Below are 15,452 nucleotides of genomic sequence, written 5' to 3'. Positions count from 1 at the left end.
GTATTAGGGCACAGTGAATGCTAAAAATAATGGTCTCTGTTCTAATTGCCTTTTCCTTATCCTATTGTTTATGAATACTTGTTTTAAAGGAGAAGGGACATTAAGCACATTTGTTATTTGGGTATAAATGACTGAGTAAGAATCCTTTTTTATTTCTTCTAAATGAGAGAATTTGTACTTCCCTTTCCCTTGGGACACATCCCAAAATAAAGGTAATTTAGTTAAACACACTTATGGGGCAATGGGGCGCTGTCCTGGGTGCTGAAGGGAAGTAACTGGAGAATGTGCTTACTGGTTGACATACCTGGGTTAACTAAGGACTCCTCTGAAGGTACTGGGAATAGAAACTCCGGTAGAGGTGGTGAGAAAGTCCCCTGGGACTTAGGAATCTGGCTAAGGGCGTCTTTGTGGAAGGGATGGGATAGCATTTGAATTTGGGATGGAACCTAGTGAGTGGAGTGGAAAGGTTCATTAAAACATGGATATTGGAGTCAGCAAGACTTGGGTACCAATTCCACCTCTGCTGTTCTCTGCTTTGTATGTCCTTGAGAATTAAATTTACCTTCTTTTTTTCATTTGTTTGTTTTTGGAACACACCTGGTTGTGTTACTCAGGTGTTACTCCTGCCCTCCACTCAGGACTTAATCCTGATGGTGCTTGGGGAACCATATGGGATGCCTGTGATTGTCCATGCATGTAAGCATGTTGTCGACATGCAAGGTAAACATCCTTCCTGCTGTGCTGTTGCTTAAGCCCCATTACTTAACCTTCTTGGCCCTAATTTTCTTCCCCTGTAAAATTGAGTACTAGTTCTTTTCTTTGTGGTGGATTCATAACAGAGTTGTGGCATGTTGAAGTTCACCTAGGAGGACCAGAGAATAGATGCTATTACTCTTTGCTGTTTAAGACTGAACTTTGGAGAAGGGTTAGCATTTCGATGGGAAGAGCAAGGAAGGGAGGAAAGCAAATGAGAGATCAGGTTGAAGGTATTAATTAAGATGTTTGTGATTGATGGCATCTTTTTTGGAATGTGGGATATGGGAAGACCAGTAGCATCTAGGGAAGATGTCAGGATATGGAGAGCATGGAACACCTGGATGTGACACTTGAGTCTCAAAGTCAGTGTGCCATTTGGTGAGGTTATAAATGGGATTGGGGCATGATTGAAATTGTGATTTATGTAGATTTTTATAGTGTAGATTCTGTTTGCATTATATAATTAATACATTGAGCTATAAAAAATTATAAAGGCAAGCAAACAAAAGAAAAATCAAATCTCCTCTTTGCTGCCTGGACTGTAAATTGGCATAACTGCTTTATAAAATCACCTGGCAGTGTTCCCTAAAGCCAAACAAATGCTTGCCCTGTGACCCAGAAGTTCCCCTGGGTCTGTTTTGGAGAGACATGGGTGCAAATGTTCACACTGATGTGTTTGCACTGATGTGACCAAATTGACCCTAAGCTAGTGGGGAATCAGTGCCCATAGCAGTACAGTAGATGGTGGTATATTTGCCCAGCGGACTACACCAAAGCAGCAGTAATAAGCGGCCTACAGCTCACACTGTCATAAAGCCAACATACTTTTTCTGTTTTATTTTTTTGTGTTTTTTTTGTTTGTTTTGTTTTGTTTGGGACCACACCTGGCAGTGCTCAGTGACTTAATTGCTGTGCCATCTTTCCAGCCTTAATTTTTTAAAGCTTTATTAATAAAGCTTTATCTAGTGATAAAGCTCTCCAAAAATTAGCCCTGTTTTACAGCACTGAGCTTCCAGCCTCATTATTTGAGGTTAAATGAAAAAAATTTTAAACTTTGTTTAAATTGTGATTTACAAAGTTGTTCATAATACAGTTGCTTCAGTCTCAATATTCCAACTCCAATCCCACCACCATTATGATTTTTCTCTACCAATGTCCCAGTTTCCCTCTCTCTCTCTTCCCCTAAGACTGCTATCTTAGCAGGCACAAAATAGTTTTATTTATATTGCTTGTTACAAAATACACTAAAACAAAAATAATTCTTGCAGAATTGGAGTGATAGTATAGCAAGTAAGGAGTTTGCCTTGCATGTGACCAATCGGTTTCAAACCCTGGAATCCCACATGGTCCCGAGTCAACCAGGTATAATTCCAGAGTGCAGAATCATGAGTAACTTTTGAGCACTTCTGGGTGTGGCCCCCAAACAAGAAAAATAACTCTTGAAGTAATAATTCTCTTTGTAGTTGGAGTTGTTGCTGGGGTGGACAGGGTGACACACGTACTCTGGCGCTCTGAGGTTGCACATTTGTGCTAAGCCAACATAATTTTGAGCAGACGCCAGTCCTCTTTCTCACCCAATATCTGACTCTTTATATAAAGTTCAGAAATAGGTTTAATATAAAGTTCAAATATGTTCAACATCCTGATGTTGGAGATCAGGATGGAAGTGACGTAGGTTATGGGTCAAAATAAAACAAAACAAACTGGATCCAGCAGGCTTTGGGAATCCTGATTGTGATGTTCTCCTGGGTTCTAATAACATGAATATATTTTTCTCAAGCTATACACTTTAGGTGTGTGTACTTTAGTTAAAGTTTTAAAAATTATCTTTTATCTATCTCCTCTGACAATCTTTTCCTAGTAGTTTTTTTTGTTAACAGTTTGATTTATAATATTTCTAGAGTGCTTTTCCTCTGCATAAAGATCCAGATGTAAACATACACATAAACACACACTCTGTATACTATATCTATAATAGCATGGCATTCTTTTTTAGATACTCTCCTGTGTGTAAAATGTTGAAATGGTCTTTGTAGGTTACCTTATAGTTAAATCCTACATAGTCTTTCTAGCAGTGGTGCCATATGTCACTGTGGGGTGTGTCATTTAGTAACCTGATCCCCTGCTGCCAATCAGCTAATCCAGCATTTCCTGAATAAATGATTCCATGGGAAACCTCTTCATACATATTTGTGTACTTTTGTGACTCTCTGTGAAGAAAGAATTAGTAGGAGTCTTAAATGGTTAGTCTAAGACAATCTGTTAATGACTTGTTGGGTGGGTAGGTTAGAAGCAGGGTCACCAATAAGAAGGCTGTTGAAATAGTTTCCACTCAAGACCTCAAAGGTGGCCGTCTGTGAACAATAGACAGGAAAGGGTAAGAGAGACAGGAAGGGCAGAGACAGTTAGGCTTCAGGTGAGGGCTTCAGGCTTTATGATTCCCAACTCCTCTGCCTGTGTGGTCAAAGGGAAGGACTGAGCTCCAGTGCACAGGTGGCTGTAGAAGCAGGTGTGGACAGACAGGCAAAAGGGATCCATGGTGGGGAGGAGAGTTAGATTATATATATCTATTAACCCAAAATGAAGGCTTTCCTTCATTTTCTCCTATAGGAGGCTGCTGAGGTTGTCTAGGATGGAAAGGCCTTCAGTTCCTGAGCTGGAATCTGGTTGGGGGGACCCGCTCATCTCCTGCTGTTAGTCTCCCTCACATGGAGCTTTCTCTTTGGTTTCTACCCCATCATGGGGCTGAGGTCCTTGCACAAAGCACATGGGGATCAACGGCTGGGAGTTGAGTGGGTTTCCCCACCAAGATTCCAGCCCAGGAACTAAAGGCCTTTCTGTCCCAGATGACCTCAGCAGCCTATTACAGAAGAAGATGGAGGATCCAAGGCCAGCTAAAGAAACCCAACTGAGGAGAAGCTGCTTTCTGAACCTCCTGCAACTTTCTTCTAGGTTAATCATCTCAATTCCATTTGCATTGGTCATTATTGCTGGTTAAACTGTGTGTTTTACCTGTATAGATTTTCGTGATCAACTTTTAGTGGTTTAATATTAGTTTGCACAGGTTCAAGAGAAATGCATGACATTGTTAGATTTTTAAAAGTTCCTCAGCTAATCATAGTGAAAGTTTCCCAATTGCTATGATGTTTGATTGTGTGTATTATTATAGCAACTTATTCTCAAAATTATGTTTGCTAAAATGTTCTAATGTATTCATCCATGGAAGTTGATGGAAAAGGAACTTGGATACTATAGACTCTTATTACAGTGCTCAGTATAAGAATGCTTTAGCATGGGGGCCGGAGCGGGTGGTGCAGCGGTAAGGTATTTGCCTTGCATGCATCTGACTAGGACCAGACCGTGGTTCGATCCCCTGGCATCCTATATGATCCACCAAGACAGGAGCGATTTCTTAGCGCATAGCCAGGAGTAACTCCTGAGCATCACAGGGGGTGGCCCCCCCAAAAAAATATGCTTTAGCAAAACTTATTTTCAAATTATGTATCTGCAGAAATGTTCTTGTGATTTTGTTTAGAGAACTTTATGAAAAGGAGCTCAGATGTTCTAGACTCATTACAGTGCTTAGTGTAAGAATGTTAAAATTTTCAGGGCCCCGGAGAGATAGCACAGCGGCGTTTGCCTTGCTAGCAGCCGATCTAGGACCAAAGGTGGTTGGTTCGAATCCCGGTGTCCCATATGGTCCCCCCCGTGCCTGCCAGGAGCTATTTCTGAGCAGACAGCCAGGAGTAACCCCTGAACAACGCCGCGGGGGTGGCCCAAAAAACCAAAACAAAGAATGTTTAAAATTTTCAAATTAAGTGTAGCTGCAGGAAAGATTCAATTGTTAATGTTCAGAGAAGTGTATGAAAAAAATTGTGATATGTATAAGAAAAAATAGGGGAAAAAGCTGATTATTTTGAGAACGTTGTTTACAATTTAAACTTTACACACTACTGTAGCCAACTTTTACTGCACCTATGCAAAATAACAAACATTTTTATAAATTCTGATCTGGGCATCCTGCCTCTGGCTGAGAAACAGTAGAACCAAAACTTTTGTAACTTTCCTCATTTTTTTTTGTTTGTTTTTGGGTCACACCTGGCAGCGCTCAGGGGTTACTCCTGGCTCTGAGTGAGAGAAGTAGAATGCCTGTTTTGTATACAGGCATTTCATATACAGGGGTGTCGGAAGTAGGGAGATGGGGTATTGGTGGTGGGAATATGAATTGGTATTCTTTTTGTGACTGAAACTGAACTAGTTTATGTTTGTAATCACAGTGTTTAATAAAGATATTAAGAAAAGGAAGGAAGGAAGGAAGGAGGGAGGGAGGGAAAGAAGGAAGGGAGGGAGGGAAGAAGGAAGGAAGGAGAGGAAGGAAGGAAGGAGGGAGGGAGGAAGGAAGGAAGGAGGAGGAAGGAAGGAGGAAGGAAGGAAGGAAGAAGGAAGGAAGAAGGAAGGAAGGAAGGAAGGAGGGAGGGAGGGAGGGAGGGAGGGAGGGGAGGAGGGAGAAAAAGAAAGAAAAAATAAATTGCTCCTGGCAGGCTCAGGGGACCATATGGATGCTGGGGATCTTAACCAGGGTTGGTCCCAGGTCTGCTGTTTGCAAGGCCATATACCTTACCACTGTGCTATCTCTCAGGCCCTTGTTTTTGTTTCTCAGAAGGATGGAATTTTAAGATAAAACCCAGCTATTAGGGCCCGAAGGAGATAGCCACAGCAGGCGTTTACCTTGCAAGCAGCCGATCCAGGACCAAAGGTGGTTGGTTCGAATTCCACTGTCCCCATATGGTCCGTCCCCCCCCCCCCCCCCCCCCCCCCCCCCCCCCCCCCCCCGTGCCTGCCCAGGAGCATTTCTGAGCAGACAGCCAGGAGTAACCCCTGAGCACGCTGGGTGTGGCCCAAAAAAACATCAAAAAACAAAAACAAAAAAAACAAATCCAGCTATTAACCCCAAACAAAGGCTTTTCTCCCATCTTCCTCTATCTTGTAACCTCTTCCTTTAATATGTAAAAGCCCACCTGGATCACTCTGCCCTGCCCCACCTGGGTGGAATTTGTTCTGGGATAATAAAGAAAGGTCAGTTTTGGCTTGGCAAAACTCAGACACCACAAAACACAGTCTGGCTCCTGACTGGCTTGGTTTGTTAATCTTTCACAACTGCTTCTTCAGACCCATCCACCTGGGGTTAGAGTATGGTGCCTAGGGTGATCTCACAGTTCTGGGAATTTTATTTTACAACACCTTAGCACTGTCCTCCACTGGCAATTTAGTCTGTTTCGGAACCCCAGTGGGTGGGAGAGCAGGGCAGAGACACCCTGTCTGTCTGATGGTTAGATCCCCAATGAATACTTAAACATCTTTTTTTTTTTTTTTTTTTTTTTGCTTGAACATCTTTATAAGGCTCCTCGCCAAGCAAGAAGGCTCTGTGAGCAGTGGGAATGGCTGTGCCCTGAGCTAAGGAGTCTGTGGTTGCAGTAGTCCCTGGAGGAGGGTTTAGACTGGCCAGCCAGTGGGGCAGCTGCAGAAATGAGAGATGTGGGGTGTGCTACAGTGTGTGAATGCTCAGGAGGAGTTTACTGGTTGGAGGGGTGACAGTGGGGAGCTGGAGCCTTGAGTAGGCTTGCAGGAATGGAGTGAGCAGATGAGGGAGGGAGGGGAGGCTGCTTCAGGTCCGCCATTGGGAGGAGTTCTGAAAGGTGGGATATGGGACAACAGGTGGTGGCATCAGAGCAACTAGAGGAGGTATTGAGGAGGGAAGTGGGGGAGGAGGCCTGAGATTGGCAGCATCTAAGGAGATCTTGAGCCAGTACTTTGGGCCATTTCAAAGAACTTAATAGAGCCCACATACTGCATCCTGAGTCCAATCCTTGGCACTGAATGGTCTCATAAGCACATCCAGGTATGGACAGAAACCTGGAAAGGTTAGGAAAGGGTAGGCATTGAATTCAGGGTAGGAAAGTGGAGGGGAGAAGGGAGGAGGCAAAGGATGGGTAGAGAGGTGCAGAGGAGTGGGGGAAAGAGGAAGGGAAGGAAGGAAGAGGAGGGGGAAGGAAGGAAGAAGAGGGAGAGGCAACTAGGAGAAGTGGTGATCAGGGAGAGTACAGACCAAAATGAGAAAACATGGGGCCTGTCTCTTTGTGACTGAGTGGGCAATAGATGCCCAGAGGAAGGGTTTGAAGCCAGAGCCATTAAGATGGACTATATTGGCAGGTCAATTCCAGTCATACTTCCTAGCTTAGGGCTTCTGCTCTGGGGAAGGGAGCTCATCAGCATGGAAAGGTGTGGGCCAGTTTGGGAAGCCTCAGTTATCTCTGTAGTGACTGCATGCACAAATGACCAGTTCTGTGCCATGCACCATAGTAAGTGCCACTTGACTGTCAGTAGTACAGGGGTTCTAGGTAGGAGCTACTTCATGTTATAGTCTGGCAGCTCAAGCTGCCACAGGGCACTGCCCTGTCTGCTGAAAGGCAGGGGATGTGGGAGGTAAGTGGGAGACATGGGAAAGGACAGGACACATGGGATATACAGGGATACTTTGAAAACAGGAAATATGCAGGGACACTTTGAGACACTCAGGACATAGAACATATAGGGACACTCAGAATGTGGAACACATACGGGCACTCTCAGATCATGAAACACATAGGGATATTCAGAGAACAGGAACATGCAGGTGGACATACATGAACAAGCTCCGTCTTTGTGATGTCTTTCAGAGAATATGGGCACTTGTGTGTCAGAATAACATACAGTGGGAGGCAAATATGAGTACGGAGCATGTGTGTGTGCATATGCATGTTTGTGTGTACTTGTGTACTTGCAGGCTGTTAGTCCTGGCTCACCCCACCTCTCCTTGCCGAGCCAGATAATGGGGTTTAGTTGATATGGATTCCCCAATAAGTGGTTACCAAGAACCCAGAAAGCCTGGATGTATACATCTAGGTCTTAGAGTTTGTAGGGACATGAGAGATGCCTGGCAATCTCCCAATACTTCCTGTGAGCCTTCAGGGTGTCTGGTGTGCTGTTGTGAAAGAACCCTCATCTCTGTGCTCCATGTCCTGGGTGCTGTAGGTATGAGTCCCCCACAGCAGTGAGATTGTGCAAGCTCTCGGAGTGTCTGCATAAATGACTGAGCACCTATAGGGTTGGCTCCTGTTCCTGGCATTCATAGCTTCAGGAGGAAATGGTTAAACCAATATCACACAGTGAGTCCCTGGGCAGAAAGCATCAGGACAATCAAGCATTGATAGGGGATGTGAGCCCAGGAGAGTCTTTCTTCAGGATCCTCAGGTGATCTTGTCCTATTTTATTGCAATGAATGGAGATTTAGAGGCACAGAGACCCCAACCCCTAGCTCACCTACAGTGGGGAAGAGACACAGCCCACTGGCCACATCAATCAAGGGGACTAGAATCCCTAGGGAACATTTAACATTGCCTGGAGACTTGTTTGCCAAGACCAGACTGAAGGTTGTGACCAGCACCCAGTGGGTGTCAGACTGGGCTCGGGTGAGGCCTTTCTAGGCTGTCACGCATGCCCAGGGTGACATACTGGATTTAAAGCCTACCAAGCCTGGGACAGAGAGGACACTCACTCAGTGGCTCTCAAATCACTGTCACTGCAGGGAAGGAGAAGGGTGCAGTAGAGACATGAACTCGGAGAGAGAAATGGGTGCAGTGAAGTCCATCAGAGCACTTAATGTGGGTCATGTGCTGTGTGGGTGTGAAGCTGCACAGAGTGTGCAGCAGGGAGGCCACAGGAAGAGAGAGAGACAGGACACATGGAATACACATGGGTTTAGGGGGGGCAGTCACCCCAGTCCCTCCAGCCTCCCCCCCCCCCCAGCCAACACCTAACCAGGTACTTTCCCACCTATTCATCTTGGTTTCTTTGCCCAGCAGGAGACAACCGGAGGCTGAAGGGGGCCATCCAAAGGAGCACAGAGACAGGCCTGGCAGTGGAGATGCCCAGCCGGACACTGCGCCAGGCCAGCCATGAGTCCATCGAGGACAGCATGAACAGCTATGGCTCAGAGGGCAAGTGAGTGTGGGCCACACCCTGGGGCACAAGGAGGCTGATATGGGGTCAGGCCGGTTTCTGTAGGAGGAAGAAAGGCGGCTTCCAGGTCAGGGCCCAGCTGTAAGCTGAACCCAGGTCGGCAGTTGGAGCTCGACTTATTTCCTTTTCTGTTATCGGCCTCTCTCTTGGGGTGTCTGGGGATCCCTTATATTATTGCTCACATAGAGGTGAGGAGAAGTCAAGGGTTTGGATCCTGATCCTGCAGTTCCCTCTTTACAAATCCCAACAGAGCCCCCCAAATCCTAAAAGGAGTCTGGAAACAGAGTGTTGCCAGGCCAGACACCCCCAGACAGAAAAGCCCTGAGTATCCTTCTGGGGACTATGTCTGAGCTGCTGGTTCTGTTCCTGGCTGCTAATTTTTAACTAAAAAGTCTTTTTGTGTTTCTTTTGTGGTCACATCCAGCAGTACTCATGGATCACGGTTGGTGGGGCCATGAGGGGAGCAGATAGACCAAATCTTGGTTTGGGGATTGAACCTGGGTTGGTTGCATGCCAGGCAAGTACTCTACTATGCCTACCACTGTGCTATCTCACCATCACTTTAAAACATTTTTAACATTGCCCCGTTCCTGTACTAAGGCCCTTGTAGTTGCTTTAGGATGCACCATCATAGACTGGCATCAATGAATGCAAGTCTCCATTAGGAGCCTGTCTGTGCTTCAGCAGGGTGACCCATTGCCCTGCTAATGCTACCCTCTCCACTCTGGAGGGTGACCCATTGCCTTGCTAATGCTACCCTCCCCACTCTGGCAATCTCAGATTTGGTCTTTGAGATTAAGATTGCTTTGGTTTGATTCTGAGGCTCCAGGATGAGGAATCCAAACTTTGGTCTTGGAGCAGTGCTTTAGACTACTTGGAGAATTTAGGGGTTTCATGGGGCCTGTGCCATCCTCCACCTTCATCCCCCAGAAGCACATCTACCCCATTTCACTTGGAAACACAGGGGTCCTGGCTCCTTCTGGGTGGGATCCTAGGGATCTCAGCTCCCCAGCTATTCACATGAGGAGCCTGGTTTCGGCAAGTGAAGGGTCAGGCTGTTCAGCAGGGCTGGCTCTGGACACAAGGTGATTTAAAGGTAAATTAATGTGCAGTCAAACAGAATCATATCTCCTGTTGTCAGTCTCAGAGCCACATACTAAGCCCCAGAGGACATGTGTGTGAATCCCTCTTCCCTCCACCCCACACTATGGCCATGGGACATTTCTAGCATCACTGAGTGTCTCTGTCAGCAGCATCACTGGTCCAAGGGCAGATGCCGGCCCAGCTGCTGTGCAATGGGGCCTGCTACCCCCTTTAGTTCCCCTTTCGTTTCTGGCTCAGCCTGGGCCAATCTGGAAGCCTGCCCACCCACAGGCCCTCTTAAAGTGAGGGAGTCTCTAGCAGGCCTGTGAATGGGCTGCCTTGGCAAGAGCTGCAGCTCTACCCACCTCCTGGGGACACTTTCCTGTGGTGCCAGAGGGGGAGGACAGCGGAAGGGAGAGGAGGAGGTGGAGGAGGGAGGGAACAAATGTTTTCTTTAACCTGAGAAACTTGGCCTGGTAGCACCACTGGTAGGAAGATATTCTGAGCATCTGGGGAGCAGTGGGACCTTGCTGAGTCTCAGAGGGGTCCAAGGCATGGCCCTGACCTTCCCTGACCTGGTCTCCAGGAGCAGCAAAACCTTATCCTATCTCATAGGAGAGGAGTTGGAGTCTCCCATAGAGCCTTTTGAAGGGGAGATGGTGCTTGAGTGAGCGGTGTCACCTTTTTACTATGCTTTCAAGGACTAGACTCTCACTACATCACAAAGGGTGGGAGTCCACCCCAGTCTCTGGAGACAGACAACCCAGGCTCTTAGCTCATAGTGAGGATTTGGGGAAATGGCTTGACCTCTCTGAGCCCCATTTGCTAGTCTGTAGACAGGAACAGGGGCAGAGACAGTATAGCCCCCTAATAAACCTGTGTGAGGATTAACAGAGTAGTTAAGGAAAAGCACCTGGATCCATGGCAGGCTCTTAACTGAGTGAGCTCTTGATTTGTGTTTATGAGTTCTGCTTGGTTATTTTGCTCCTCGATGTCCACCAGCCATGGACAAATGCAGGGAGTCATCTTACACAACACACAGGGTTTAGAAAGTGCTCAGCCTGGAGGGTACACGCCTGACACTCAGTGCTGCCCATGATGATTGTGATAATGTCGTGCTCTGGAGTGACCAAGGATCCAGGAGGGTGGGAGGAACTAGGTGCAATGGAATGGAGAGTCTTGGTGGCAACTGGCCAAGGGTTGACTTCTGCCCCCCAACACCTGGGAGAGGGAGGGAAGTCAGGGGGGCTACCGAGGCCTGAGCGTACCCCTGCTTTGCTGGAGGTATTTTGGGCTCTAGTGTGACCCAGATGCCAGTCTCAGATCCAGGAGAGGGTGTGTCTGCCCTCCCCCTGGGCTCTTGCCAGCCCAGCTGAAGCTTCTGGAGAACCAGAGTGCTTGAACAGCCTCCTTTGCCTCCACCCCACTGCAGTTGCTTCCCAAGGGTTTTTATTTTCAGGTCAGGAAATATTGTCCACCTCCCACCATGTGCCCTGACAATGGAACTGGAGCTTTAGCCCCTCCTCACCACTGCTGAGGAGGTGGGGTGGTGCTGGAGGAACATGCAGAGGTGCCTTGGATGCAGGTGGTGCCCAAGGGGTTGTGTGTTTTGTTGTAAAGAACTTTGGGCTCCAGAGTGCAGATTCCACCTGCCAGGACCCCACTCCCACCCTGATACCACATTTCTGGCTCAAAATGTGTCTGCATTGGAGCCCCTGGGAGTGTCCCCTGGAGGAAGTTAGACTCCAGTTGGGCACCATGCTTTCTGAGCTCCTGGGGGCTGAGCCGGATGATCCCTGGTGTTCTGGGCTGTAGGGTGCCAGATGATATGTCTGCTCTAAGTTCGGTTTCTGTATAGTGACCCTTCCCGCTCCCTGGGAGCAGGGGACTGCCAGATTGCCTAAGAAGGATGTGAACCAGCCCAGTTTGGAAATGGAGCAGGTCGAAAACTCCCCTGCTAATTGGAAAGGCAAGTTCTGGGGCCCCACTCCCCCTAGAGATTCCCCAGATGGTTTCCAGACAGAGGCAAGCCCCAACTTCATGGTAATAATACTCTGGAGCTTCCACTGATGGAGGCACAGCCCCAAGCAGCAGGAACTATGATGAATGTTTCTGCTTATATCAACATGTTTAATCCCTATAGCAGCCCAGTGCCACAAGGGAACAGTCATATTCCCATTTTACAGGCGAAGAAGCCAGGCCCAACAGCAGTTCATTAACTGGCCTAAGGTCACCTGGTGACTTCAGAGGCCAGGATGCAAATGCAGGTGTTTGAATCTCCCAAAGCCCACCCATCACTCCCTTGACCCAGAGGATTCTTGTGTTGAGACTCCTGAGGGGCACTCAGGAATGGCCTGAAGGCTCCATGCCATCATCAGGGAGTCCTTGTCTCTGCAGAATTTCCCTTTTTAGGCCTCAGCTTATGGGGCTCAGCCTGGCATATCCCTGGGATTCAGAAAGGACTTCCTTTCTCTGGACTCTCAAGAGCTGGGATAGGCGAAGAATGAAAAGGAGGACCAGAGAGATAGCACAGTGGGGAGGGTACTTGCCTTGCATACTGCTGACCTGGGTTTGATCCCTGGCACCCCATATGGTCCCCAAAGGCCCACCAGGCATAATCTCTGAGCACAGAGCCAGGAGTAAGGTCTGAGCACTGATGGGTATGGCTCCCAAACAAAAAGGGTGAAAGGGAATAGCTGGGGGTGGTGGTGGCTGCCAGGCAAAACCCTTATTTCTGACTCCTACCCACATCTTTCCTGAGTACAGTCGGGATCTAAGCCCCCTGAGACAGACTCATGTGCAGACTCCTTTCAGCCCGAGTCTTCCCCATCCCTCTCTGCTTTAGTCTGGGCTTCCCAGAACCAGAAGTGCATGGAGCTCCTTTAAGAGGTGGTTCTGGAAAACCAAGGGTCATGTGAGTACTTTGAGAAGGCAGTCCCTGACAACCTGAGTGTAATTCAGGGGAGCTCTCAGAGGGGGCAGAGTTCTGTAGCGGTACCCCTGGAGTCCCATCCCTCCTGGCAGTATGGTGGGTTCTGGGCACCAGAACCAGATTGGCAGAGGCAGACAGAGGTCAGGAACCGTGGTGGGGGAGAGGATGGCACTCTGGGAGCAGCTGAGATGGCTGTGCTATCTAAGTTCCTGGCACCAGCTTTTCCTAGCTGCCAGAAACACATTTTGGGTTTTGCCACACAGTTCTCCACTCACACTGCATGGCCCATCCCTTGTCAGGCTGTACCAGTGCTTGATTCTCCTTGACTTCATTCATTTCTCACCCTCCACCCCCACCCTCCTCAAAGCCTTGAAGCACCCCTGCTCCAATATCACTAGACTCCTCTTGGCCCCATCAGCATAGTGTGCCACCCGCCCTCATTTTCTGTGACCTTCCTCAGCCTGTCTCTGTCCCTATCCCCCATGTGGCCCCTCTACCTGGCACTCTTTCCACACACAACCCCCTCCACCCTCTGACTCATTCCTCCTCCAGATCTCAGCTCATGCTGGCTCATATGCTCCAGCGCATGGAGAAGACCTCCCTACATGCTTTGTGGAGACAGATTCTGAAGGCCAGCACATGGCCGGCATGCACAGGGCACCCAAGGATCCGCACCTGTCCTGGGCTGTGGGTCTGTGAGCAGGGGACCCGCCACTGACCGAATTGACCATGCTGCTGCCTGGGCTTTGCACAGCCCCTTGCTCTTCCCCTCACACTGCACTTGGCACCTGGCCGTCCTTGTTCTGGGTGTTTACCCACCAGGTGCTGCTTTGCAGATGTTCTCAGAGGTGGGCAGATGCTTGTGAGAAGTGCTCACAGCCCCACCCCTTCACATCCTCTGCTCTCCTCTCCTCTCCCCGCTGCATCTCTCAGAAAGCCCAGCTAGCCCAGGCTGCTCACTGTAAAGTAGAAGCTCTTATAGTTGCCTCCCTGTGCTCCTCCTGCTCCTTCCATGTACCTTAATCTTGCTGTGTCTGGGTCACGACACTCAGCTCCTGTTGGTCTGGGTCACCAAGCCTGTGCCATCCCTTCAGCCCAGTCTTCAAGCTGTTTCCTTGCTTAAGCTGTTTCTCCAATCACTGAAGGTGGGGGCTGCTCAGTGTGGGTAGCTGGGTCCCTATCTACACTCAGGACCCCCTTTAGAACTCCCCTACCAAATATTTATCCTACAATATTCCTGAAGGACAAAGTTGGATGGCTGAGGTCGTGGGCTGGAAGAGATGGATGGTGATTTGACCCATCCTCTTCCCTAAATGCCCATATTTGCGAAACATTCGGCTGTACCAGATTCTGTGCTGAGAACCTGAGCTTTCCATGCTGCGATGCTGCCCAGGCTAACATGGTTGTCATTGATTCCACCTTTGCTGGAGGGAACCTAGTGACTGTGAGCGGGGTCACCTGTGTACCGCAGTGGTGAGTGGTGGCTGGGAGTTTGAGCCTCCCATTCAGGACTCCAGGGCTGACTTCAAGTCCAGCACTGTGCTCTGGACCAGGTCTGGGCCATTCAAAGCACCTGGGATGTTAAGCATAGCGGTTGAATGAGGAACTAGAGCCAGGCTTTCAGGCTTCAAGTTCTGGTTTGGTGGGTTTTGACATTTCAGTACCTCAGTTTCCTCTCCTATAAATGGGTGTGAACCGTAAGTTTGTAATAATAACAAAACCGGAAAGTTTTTAGGGTGGCTAAATGAGCATTATTGAGTTTATTATGAGCAATTGACTTGATGCATGTGTGTGTGTGTGTGTGTGTGTGTGTGTGTGTGTGTGTGTGTGTGTGTTTTCTTTGTTTTTTGAGCCACATTTGACTGTGCTCAGGAATTACTCCTGGCTCAAGGATCATTCCTGCCAGGTCTTGGGGGACCGTATGGGGTTCTGAGGATTGAATCCAAGTCAGCTACATGTAAGGCCCCCAGACTACAATTACTGATTTGGTCAAAGTTGGGCTCAGCTTTACATAACAGGACAGTAGCTATGTAGGAGCTCAGCCAAGCTGAAACATGCAAGATAGGCACCTTGCTGTCCCTTGGCTGGCTCAGGGGGCTCAAGGGCTGTTGATATGCTTAAAGGTCTGCACAGAGTTGCAATGAGGATCAATTCTCAGTAGCTCAAGGTTCCCAGCTCATTCTCAACCTTTTTTTTTTTATTTTGGGCCACACTTAGTGATGCTCAGGGGTTACTCAGGGAACCTTGGAATGCCAGGGATAGAACCTAGGCAGGCTCTGTTTTAATCAAGTACCCTGCCCACTGTACTATTTATTACTCCAGTTCCTTTCAACACATTTTTGATAAATAAAAATGAAACTACCCCAATAGGTTTCATACCCCTACACCACACTCTGGGGATGGGGTGCAGATTCTAAATAGTTCCCCATGTTTGAGAAGCAGGAGTCAGGAGTGCACCTTGTCATGGACTCCACTATTCTGTAGCCCTGGGTCTGAAAATACAAATTTGTCCCAATACCAGAAAAAAATCTGGAAATGGATTCGACACACCTTTCACCTTTGCACAGGTATCCCTTACCCCTAGGAGAGAGGCTCAAAGGGCAAGAATGTATACTTGGTGTGC

At 48.1% G+C, this 15,452-nt stretch overlaps 1 protein-coding gene across 1 annotated transcript in view; it reads left to right on the top strand.

Annotated features, from left to right (window-relative positions):
* Nucleotides 1–15,452, top strand: part of RIMS4 (regulating synaptic membrane exocytosis 4) — a 77,369-nt gene that overhangs the window by 33,121 nt on the left and 28,796 nt on the right. Inside the window, exon 2 of the mRNA XM_049779342.1 lies at nucleotides 8,658–8,796. Coding sequence (XP_049635299.1) covers nucleotides 8,658–8,796 — 139 coding nt within the window. The remainder of the gene's footprint in view (nucleotides 1–8,657; nucleotides 8,797–15,452) is intronic.

This window comes from Suncus etruscus, chromosome 9 (genome assembly GCF_024139225.1).
Source record: "Suncus etruscus isolate mSunEtr1 chromosome 9, mSunEtr1.pri.cur, whole genome shotgun sequence".
In the NCBI taxonomy this organism is placed as follows: domain Eukaryota; kingdom Metazoa; phylum Chordata; class Mammalia; order Eulipotyphla; family Soricidae; genus Suncus; species Suncus etruscus.
The sequence above is the reverse complement of the archived record's forward strand: the minus strand, read 5'-3'. Positions and strand labels throughout refer to the sequence as shown.